This window comes from Cyprinodon variegatus, unplaced genomic scaffold (genome assembly GCF_000732505.1).
Source record: "Cyprinodon variegatus isolate N-32 unplaced genomic scaffold, C_variegatus-1.0 Scaffold2432, whole genome shotgun sequence".
Classification (NCBI taxonomy): Eukaryota; Metazoa; Chordata; class Actinopteri; order Cyprinodontiformes; family Cyprinodontidae; genus Cyprinodon; species Cyprinodon variegatus.
In genome coordinates this window covers 2233-13248 of record NW_015152885.1, presented here as the reverse complement: position 1 = coordinate 13248, position 11016 = coordinate 2233, and the positions used below count along the sequence as shown (strand labels likewise).

The 11016-nt window shown below is 43.2% G+C and overlaps 1 protein-coding gene across 1 annotated transcript; it reads right to left on the bottom strand.

The window, feature by feature from the left end:
* Positions 1 to 2162: 2162 nt before the first annotated feature.
* Positions 2163 to 10338, bottom strand: LOC107080869 (dnaJ homolog subfamily C member 5-like). Its single transcript, XM_015369074.1, has 5 exons — positions 10226 to 10338; positions 7928 to 8048; positions 7463 to 7676; positions 7215 to 7389; positions 2163 to 2931 (listed from the first exon to the last, which is right to left on the bottom strand). Exons 1-5 carry the CDS (start codon positions 10308 to 10310, stop codon positions 2834 to 2836), a joined length of 693 nt encoding a protein of 230 aa, XP_015224560.1. The 5' UTR covers positions 10311 to 10338; the 3' UTR covers positions 2163 to 2833.
* Positions 10339 to 11016: the final 678 nt, after the last annotated feature.

The following is an 11016-nucleotide window of genomic DNA, read 5'->3' as shown; positions in this document are numbered from 1 at the left end:
GTCAGAGGTAAACAGGGGACAGATGAGAGGGGGGGGGGCAGGATGGAAGCCAACAGCTCCCTCTGCTGGTCAGACTGAGGTCAGCAGAGAACAACCAGAGGGTCTTTATAGATCCAGAGCAGAATACTCCACTGCTTCCCACCTAGCTCTATGTCACCTAGCTCTATTAGCTCTATCCCACCTAGCTCTATCCCACCTAGCTCTATTAGCTCTATCCCACCTAGCTCTATTAGCTCTATCCCACCTAGCTCTATTAGCTCTATCCCACCTAACTCTATTTCACCTAGTTTTATTCTTGGAGTTTGCTGTTTACTGCATGAGTAAAACATGTAACAGTAAACATGATGGTAAGGAGACCCCCCCCCCAGATTAACATCAGATCCAATAAAAACTCTACATAACAGAGACCTACATAACCTCTTATAGTTTTGAACAATTACCTTAATTCCTTAAACCTTTAAAGGGCAAATTACCATTTTTGATCACTTGCAGTCCCTTTACAGATGGAGTCCCCTGCATTCCTCGGTGAGGTCTAGAAGCACTAGATCTATATCCAGCCATTCAGCAGAGATCCTGCTTCATTGGTGTTCACCTGGTTTTGGCATTTGACCAATTAGATGAGCCCTTCACTGATATAATACCTACTGGAAATTAAGTTGGACAAAAAGCTGACGAGTCAAGAACAAAAACAGAAATTGAAAAGTTAAAAAGTTAAGTTCAAAAGTGAATAAGCCTTGTTAACAATTATATATTTAGGTTTATAAACTAAAAAATGTCAGTGCCAGTGTCAGCATTAATGCCTCTAAGGTTATATTGGACCAAAAAAAAAAGTTTCTTTCACTCTCAGTGTTTTTCATTCATTTCTTATAGAAGCGCTTTCTTCCAGATGTGACCCATGGCTAACCGTCTTCAAGCAGTAGGGCCAGCAGTGGGGTGGTCAGGGCACTGCACAGGGTGGCCACTGGCTACCTGTTGTTGGATAATTTTTATCTCTCTTCTATTATATATCTTTACAAAGATATGAATAAATGTGCCGACTGAGTGAAATCCATTGATCTCCGTTTATTTAACTAGAATGAATAGTTGAATACTTTTTCCCACGACATCCAGACACACAATAAATACTCCTGCGAGCATCTTTATTTCATACAGATGCTCATAAACTACTCCTCAAGCGCATGTTCAGCATAGCTTACATGTCCAAATAGAGAAGCACAGGGCCTGAAATATATCACAAACAAATACTTGTTGCTTCTCTACGCCTCTAAACTGCTTCTTTCCCAGATAGAGCCACCCATCTACCATTACCTTCTCTAACATAGAAACATAGAAAATAATAAATGAATAAGATGAGAGCCCAAAAAGCCTTTCTGATATTTGTCTATTTTAGGGATCATAAAACGCTTTTAATGTCATGATTCTGCACTTTTTGGTTCTATCATGTTTTCTTTTTCAGTTTTCAGTTATACTTTGATTCATGTCTTTCTGTGTTTTTTTAGTTTATCAGTTTTATTTCCATTTTTGTTTTTCTAGTTATTTTTTAATTGTAATTGAGATCTTAGAGTTGTTTGCCCTCTGCTGCCTCCTTGTGTCAGTCTAATTTTCTCTAGTTCCCTTTTAGACTCCCCTTTCCACACCTGCTCACAATCTGCTGATTTGTTCAGTCTCAGATCATTTATATAGCGCCAATTCACAACACATGTCATCTCAAGGCACGATTGAGCTCCTAATGTTCAGTCATTGTTTGCTGGATTGTTGTTGATTGTTAGTTGCTTCCTGGTCTCTGGCTCTCCACGAGTTTTCTCCGATGTTTACTGATTTTTTTGGTTTTCACCTTTTATACTTCTGGATAGTTTTGCGTCTGTTGACCTCTGGATCTTCATTAAATCTTCAAAGCTCCCCTCTGTCTCCTCGCCTCTGCATTTGGGTCCATAAAACCTCCACTTAACCTTGACAATTAAAGGTCTATTAGCACTGCTAAGGCCGCTAAAGCCACCCCTATTGCCCATTTTACCTTTATAGGAACAGGAAATATCATTGCATGAACTGATTGACTCAATCAACAAACCTTTTGAATAAATCACTGAACTGGTCAGATGAGTCAAACAAACTACTGTCCCTATCATTGGAACAGACCAGACTGACACTGACTCACACTTAAGTCCTTTATTTGAGTTTTTTTACAAACTGAGGGGAGGTCACATGACCACTGCTCTCTCCTCTGGAAGGTAACAGTAGTAACGTTCTTCTTGGTTAGAGGAGAGTTAAAAGTTCTGCCTCTAGGCTGACTCTGCCCATTAAACAGCCAATCAGAGCAGGAGTTTATTGAGACACTGTAACTAAAAGGGGTTTCAGACACTGAGGAAATCCAACAGAGATTGGTTCACTAAAGGTCAGACTGGTTCCTGCTTAGAGGGGATTGCTGCTATTTCAGCACACAAGGTTGAATGACTAGACCGTTTTGGGTGTGTATTGCAGGGAGTTCCTTTGTCATTAATATGTTTCTCTACCTTTAACACACCTTAATCAGGTGATTACAGTTCATGAATCAAATAAGGTGTGCTGAAGCAGGGACACATCTAAACCATGGAGTACACCAGCCCCTCAGGACCGGAGCTGCCTTCCCCTTGTCTACAGTCGTTCATTGTTTGGGACATCTTAGCTATTAGACTTAGGTGTTCTATTGTTTGGGCCGTCTCCTGGATTTATTATGTGGAAGGCCTCAGGTGTTGGTCTCAGGTGATATGGTGTTTGAATTATTAGAGTGTTTGGGGTTATTAGAACAGACATTTTAAATATTCACACGCGCTGAGTTTCCTGTCAGCTCCCTGCTTCAGGTGTAGGTGTCTCCATATCTGCGGTGTCCATCTCCAATCAGCTGCGTCTTCTCGCTGGCGCTGCTTGGCTGGTGAACCATTGGAGTCTCAACATCTGCAAGCAAGCACACCAGGAGATCTCAGCAAATATCTGTGTGGCAAGGTAGGCAACACAGGGTCAGGGTAGGATTTGATCCCAAATGCTCCATAGTAAAGGCACTCTGACCAGTCAGCCAAAGGGATATCCCCATGGCCAAGCAGCCAGATCGGACCAATCCCAGGCAGGACAGGACCACACTCTCACATGTGGTCAGAAAAAATCTTTTTCATATCACATCCCTTCTAATATTGATTATGAGTGCTGATTTTTATCGAATTACTTTGAAAAGTATTCGCTCTTGCAAAGGAACTGCTAGACAAGGCTGACTGTGGGTCTAGACTTCTTCAGACTGAAGGTTATTTCTACGAATGCTTCTGGTTGTTGGTAACAGCATACTTTGCCTGTGAGAATCTCTCCTTATGTTTCTTAACTAGTCAATAAAAACAGACTGGAACATTGGTAAGACTGTATCTGTTCGTACTAGCAAGGATTAACAAATTCTGCTTGAATAGAAACACAAATCTCATTTTCTTGTTAAATAAGACTCAACAGTTGGTGTCACAAACAGGATCTACTTGACTGACTTTCTGGGAGCGGTTATGACAGAAGTGTCAGATAAACCTGGCTGTCATGATCAGCCCCAGTAGCTGATCTTATTACTCACTTCATTCACCTGCCATACCCTCTCTGCTTTTTATTTATCTTTTTTCTTTTTTCCCTGTTCTCTTTGTTCTCTGTTCGGTGTTGCTTTCAGGTCTCGGTGCTTGTTTGTTTTTTGTTTTTTGTTTGTTGGTTGTTTTTTTTTTTTGTGTTTTGGTTTTTCGTTAGTCGCTGTTTCTGTTTCTGTTTCTTGGGGCCCGGGGTTTGCTGTTTGTCTTGTCTTTTGATCGTGTCCCGGCTCCTCTCCGTGTAGCCCTCAGGGTTTTGGCTCGGATTGCGGGGAAGGTTGGTTTTAAGTCCTGTAAGCCTGGCTCCTAGTTGGAGACAAGTTTAAAGTTTCTGCAATTATTCCTGGTACCATGTCTTGTCTCTGTCCCTCAACCACTGAGCCTGCCTGTCTCAAACTGAGCGTTTCTGGCTGCTGCTGGACACATGGAACTCTGAACCTGCTCTAATGCTCTGTGAATTCCTGAAACCCTGGATCTGTTCTGTTCCTGTGTGGGCTATGGACTCCTGGTTCCATAACTTTTCCTTTCTGATCTGTATCCCTGACCTGGATCGGATTCCTGCCTGGTCACTGAGGTTGCTTCATCAGGGACACTCTCTGGGCGGCTTTGCACCACTGCTCGTTTGACAGCCCATTGGCTGGATTATGCCTTCCTTGGATAGGATGGACTGAAATGTTAAACCAGGTAAGTGACTCAGATTATCATTTTCCGTCAGATGATTTTGGTCACTTACTTATGTTTCTCCAACATCAAGAGTGCCAGTGATGGCTGGTGCCACACCCCCTGCAGTCGCTGCAGTCCACGACGCCACACTTCTGTTCTGTTCTTGTTTTGTTTAAATAAATGTTTTGAACTTTCCTACTGACTGTCTGGCCTTGAATAGTGGGTCCATCTGTCTTGTTTCATGACACTGGCATTATGTTCTGGCCTCAACCCAAAGAGAGCTTTAAGAGATGGAGGACTTCTGACTTAATCACCAGGAGATCTGAAGTGAATTTAATTATTCATTTTTTGAGATTGTAATAAATCTTCAATCAGCATGCCTCAAATTTTTCGATTTACAATTCACATAGAGGAACAAAATAGATAACATGAAGAGTAAAAGTTGGAGAAGTAACAGTTTCTACTGGGGTTAATGAGAGATTTGGTTTTTCCACCAGGGAACAAAAAGACCGTTCACAAAGATGGAGTTAGAGGGGACCCCTAAAACACAAGGGGGGCGGCTGCAGGTAGAAGGAACTTGATTTTACTCGGATGTAAGTAATCTACAGAAAGGGATCTCCACCAGTTATCAGAGTTGGCACCACTGTACAAAATTACTTGTGGATAATGGGAAAAATTTGCAGATCCAACAGAATGGAACAAGAAGCAAGGATCCAGGAAATAACAGTTCTGACGCATAGCATTTAAACCTTACATTAAACTAAGTGATAATAATGATATTAATCATGTATTTTATTTTCAAAGTGCTTTCAAAGGTAGAGCTCCAAACCTTTATAGGAAAATAATAACTCAAACTATTAACTCACTGGGGAACAATATTAGTTGGGTGAATTAAAAGTGTTCAGATCCTCCAGTTAGATTAAAGGTTCAAAGTCTAATTAAACCAGCTAATTTTATCAAGTCATTGACTAGCAGGGTATTTTTCACTCAGATGAGCAAGTGCAAACAGTAGATATTATCTTGCATTCTGTCATTGGCTCGGCAGTAATGCATCACACCAAGCATCCATGCAGCAACCGAGAGATAAAAAACACCCTTTTAACAGTAAAACATCTCCATAGTTATAAGTATATGAAATATAGTTTAGAATAAGTAAACTCTAAGTGCACTGCCTGATTTTAAGTATGAAATTAGTGCACTTTTAGTATACTTGTATAAACTACTTTTTAGTCAAGAGAAGCAGACATAGGAAAGGAACAAAGAAAAACAGATCCATACAAACTTTCTATGTTAGAAAAGGCAACAGTAAACTAGCTCCACAGCTGCTCTGAGGCTGATTTTATCTCAACAGAATGCGAGGAAATCAAGTTAGTCCCAGTAAAAGCTGAACCCATAACTATGTTCAGCAGTGAAATAGAAGCTACTATGATGAGAAAAAGCAGAGATAAAAAAGTTAAGATTGAACTAACAGATTCTGCAGAGTGGGAGAATAGAGATAGCATGAAGCAGAATGATGAAAAAGGGGTCCCTATGTCCTCCAGCAGTCTAAGCCTATAGCAGCAGAACTATAGAGATAGAATGAAGCAGAATGATGAAAAAGGGGTCCCTATGTCCTCCAGCAGTCTAAGCCTATAGCAGCAGAACTATAGAGATAGAATGAAGCAGAATGATGAAAAAGGGGTCCCTATGTCCTCCAGCAGTCTAAGCCTATAGCAGCAGAACTATAGAGATAGATCAGGATAACCTGAGCCACTCTAACTAGAAGCTTTATCAAAAAGGAAAGTTTTAAGCCTAGCCTTAAAAGTAGACAGGGTGTCTGCCTCACGGACTAAAACTGGTAGTTGGTTCCACAGGAGAGGAGCCTGAGAACTAAAAGATCTGCCTCCCATTCTACTTTTAGAAATTCTAGGAACCACTAGTAAACCTGCAGATTGAGAGCGAAGTGCTCTGTTAGGAACATAAGGAACAATCAGATCTCTGATATCAGATGGAGCTTGGCCATTTAAGGCTTTATATGTGAGAAGGAGGATTTTAAATTCTATTCTGGATTTAACAGGAAGCCAATGAAGAGAAGCCAGGATAGGAGAGATATGATCTCTCTTTTTCATTTTCATCAGAACTCTGGCTGCAGCATTTTGGATCAGCTGAAGGCTTTTAACTACAGTTTGTGGACTTCCTGATAGTAAAGAATTACAATAGTCCAGCCTTGAAGTAACAAATGCATGGACTAGTTTCTCAGCATCACCCCTGGACAGGAGATTGCTCATTTTTGCAATATTCCTCAGATGAAAGAAGGAAATTCTAGAAACCTCATGCTTCATCAGGGGTCCGCCTCTTCCTCAGGTGCTCCAGCAGAATCTACATTCTGCATGTTAGTTCCTACTTGGAAATTTCAAGCAATAAATGTTCTAATAACACAAAAATATGCATAAATTAAATAAAATATGTAGACTGAAATTGTGGCAGTAAAACCTTCTTTCCTGAGAAGAGATCACGTGGGAAGAATGCTCTGAATAAGACTTTGTAATGTATACGTATTAAATGAGACGCGCCGGCAGGTTTACAGCATTTATCTTCTTCAGACCAGAGAAAGGGCTCAGGTTACTAATGGCAGTGCTTCCCACTAGGCTCGCCTCTTCAGAAAGACTGCCCAGAATATGAGTTAGAGAAGCTTTTTATACGTCTCCAGAGTCACACCCGGCCACTTCGTTACATCATACAGATGATGAGACGTTACGGGCTCCAGTCTTGTCGAGGTAACAGTGTTCTAGTTCAAGGAAAATCCCGATGCTCAGGGACTGAGTTCCCTGTTAGTGATAATTCACTCCATCTGTATCCTCCGGTTTCATTTCCAAATATTGTCCTTATTACCTAAACTGCTTAGGAAAAGATTAGCCTTAGCACATATGAGGCCGGTATTATTAGGGTTTAAAACGCATAATAAAAAATAATCCTAGCAAATCTTACCATTGTCAGGACTGTTTCGAATCTCCTCCTCCAGGTCATCAGGGGAGACATAGTCTGGCTCCGCCCCCTCCCCAGTGGCAGTGGGTTTGAGTTTTCCACAACAGCAATTGCAGCAGCAGCACAAGCAGCAGCCACAGTAGCATCCGGTCAGAATGCCGCAGAGCAGGAACAGACCCTGGAAGAGAAAGCTGCCGTCAGGCATAACGCCTCACTCCTGATGAGTCAGGTCCTTTAAGCTCCACCCCTACCTTGGCCCACCAGGTGGACAGCATGAAGTAGGTGTTGACATTGTCCTCTCCGAACTGCTGGGCCACATAGAGTCCCAGGGAGCCATATGCATCGTAGATGTTCCTCTTGGTAAGGTCAGACAGCACAGAGTGAGCATTGTTGAGTTCCTTGAACTTCTCGGCTGCCTCCGGGTTGTCCGGGTTCTTATCAGGATGGTACCGCAGCGCCAACTTCCTGACAGCACAAACAGGACTTAACTGGAAGCTCAGAAATTACAAAAAAACCTAGCTTATTGTAACAAGCTGCTTCAGCTCGGGAGTCCAACTGGCAGAGGTCCTCAAAGGTGAACCATCTACCTAGTCTTCATCAAAGAGATGTCTGACCCTTCATTGTCTTTTACAGAGATGTATTAAATAGATAAAGTGGCCTTCCTTCTACATGCTTCAACAGCTGAGTGGGCGGGGCCAGGAGAGAGGGGGCCTCACCTGTAGGACTTTTTGATGTCATCATGGGCACAGCCTTTCTCCAGACCAAGGATGTGATACAGAGACTCCCCGGAGGTGGACAGGCTTCGCTGCTTCCCGTCAGACATCCCGATACCATCACCTGTAGAGAAATGAACATCACACACTTTGATGCAGCCTCCGCCCAGCTGAAACCAGCCAGTGATGTCACACCCGTCCATCACCTAACATCAGTTAGAAACTGGAATTCCTTCAGTTTGCAGCAAGCTGTTACTTAGGACAACAGAAACATCAAATACCCAATAAACTCAGAAAATGGTATGGTCAGGATGAAGTTATAGAACAATAAAACCAGAGCAGACAGGATTAAAATAAGCCGTACCCAAATATACCAATGTCCTCGATAGCTGTGCGCTTGTGATGTGAGACTGGGACAGGATCTACACTTTAATATTTCACATGAAGTCTTTGACTTCTACCGTTTTTTTGTATTGTGCAAAGCTACTTCTTCTACAGTTGTTACAGAAATTCCCATTCAGAGGATACCTGCTACCATGATGTGTTTAAAGGACGAACAGTTTGTTCAGGATTGCCTGAGGCTTTCTGACTATAAGTTTAATAAAAAGGAAAGGCTGTCCCTATGTCCTCCAGCAGTCTAAGCATACAGCAGCAGAACTATAGAGATAGAATGAAGCAGAATGATGAAAAAGGGGTCCCTATGTCCTCCAGCAGTCTAAGCATACAGCAGCAGAACTATAGAGATAGAATGAAGCAGAATGATGAAAAAGGGGTCCCTATGTCCTCCAGCAGTCTAAGCCTATAGCAGCAGAACTATAGAGATAGATCAGGATAACCTGAGCCACTCTAACTAGAAGCTTTATCAAAAAGGAAAGTTTTAAGCCTAGCCTTAAAAGTAGACAGGGTGTCTGCCTCACGGACTAAAACTGGTAGTTGGTTCCACAGGAGAGGAGCCTGAGAACTAAAAGATCTGCCTCCCATTCTACTTTTAGAAATTCTAGGAACCACTAGTAAACCTGCAGATTGAGAGCGAAGTGCTCTTGAACTTATCAGAATGCAATTGGTTAGAAGGTGACTGGTGAACCAGGAACCAGGTGGGTCTGATAACATAAACCCAAGGTTCTGATGGTGGACCTGAACTAAGGAGACTGACTTAGCAAGAAAAAACCTTGCAGGAATCCTGACAAAACAGAATAATTGACTGAAAGGAGAGCCGAGGAGTAATTAAAGCCGGCATACACTGCAATATTTTCAATCGGTGCACGCAGCTACAGCTCATATTGTGGACCAAACCGCAGGGTTTAAAAGTTCCCAGCTCACCATGTTTGTTCTCACACTGTGGGACGCGACGCTCTGATGCGATCTACCTGCTCACACTGTACGTCTAAACACCAGGTGGGACTCAGCTCCGCAGTGAGATGGCGCTACTCGGACTCGTCTATCCAGAAGCCAAACCAGTAGCAGAGGAATATGAAACTCACTAGAGTGAAACGCGCTGCCTTGGATATTTGGGCTATTTTGTGCTGAAAGCCCTAAAAAGAAAAGGAGACGACGTATTTGGACAAAGACATGGCTGAACAATCGTGGCTACTACGGTCCGTCACCACGGTGCTGCAGATCTACACTATGGATGGAGTAGAAAAGCAGTGAGGTGGAATCAGGTGGAGTCAACGTTTAAGAAAAAGAAGCAATAAGCAAGGCTTTTTAAAGTTCTCCTCCTGATGCTTCTTTGGCTCCGCTTATCTTCATCCAGTGGCCTCCTGAGATGGAGCCAAACAAAGGAGTCATCGATCAGAGAGGAGTCCATCTATGAACCAAACGCTCAGCAAACTGAAACCCGCATAAGTCAGGACAGAGCCAGCTCACATGCCGTACCAAAAGACACTGCTATTCATGGAGGAGCATCTCATCCCTTTAGATCAGGAAACCTTTTCTGGGCTGGGTTGGTCGGTAGAAATGGAGCAACAGCAACAAGATGATGGTCTGATAACATCCTAAAAGTTTATCATGGGTCAACCTGGAGCTGCTAGACACAAACTAGATAGACTTAGAACAGAAGATAAGTCAGAAGAAACTTCTGAAATCAACCAGCAGCAGGTCTCCGTGCCTTGGGGCCTCAACTGACAGAGAGCCAAGAGGTCCTGCACAGCAACGGGTGACTTAGAAGATGTCAGTCCCCTAACAAAGCCAGATGGAGGCTTCTGTCTAAAGGGTCATCAACAGTGCCCTGCAGAACTGTATAACTAGAGCTAGCAGCTGACGGATGCAGAATGAAGACCAAGGTGAAGGTGAAAGAGTTACCTGCTGGAGTCTTCACAGTTCCTCTCCCAGCATTGACCTGCTCCGGTACTTTAGCTCCAAGGTTCTGATGAAGCTCATCAAACATTCAGAGGTATCTCAGGTGACGGCCAGCTGCAGCGACCGCTCGGGTTTCGCACAGGGGGTTACCACGGCAACCAGGTGTGAAAAGGTGGACACACAAACAGGAAGAGGGAGGGCCAGGAAGAGAAGGTAAGGAAGTGAGAAGATCCCAGTCCAACAGGTCCAGTGGAGGCTTGATTACCTGCAGAGAATCCTGGAACCTTAACAGAACTTTCTCCTACTGTTAGAAAACACCGCCTTCTGCCTGGGCAGGCTGAACGGACACAGGTGACTAAGCCAGTGGTCTGAAACTGCTCTGAGACCAGATCAGACCAGTTAAGACACAACCTGAGCAACATGCAGCCAACACCGAGCACAAGGGGAGCCTCAGAGCAAGAAGTAGATTGGCTGAATGGAACAAAACCATTAAGAAGGTGGTTTCACTCAGTTGGTGGGTAAATCCTGCTGTTAAAGCAGAGCTATGAGACAATTTAACAAAACCTCACACACTGAGCATGTGCAAACCAGGGAGTTCTTCTACTACTACCTCCAGATTGACGACCAGCGCCAGAGTCTGACGGGTGGATTTTAGACGTACAGTGTGAGCAGGTAGAACGCATCAGAGCGTCGGGTCCCACAGTTTGAGATCAAACATTGTGAGCTGTGAACTTTAAACCCTGCTGTTTCATCGTACAGTTTAAGCTGCGTGCAACAATTAGAAATATCGCTCA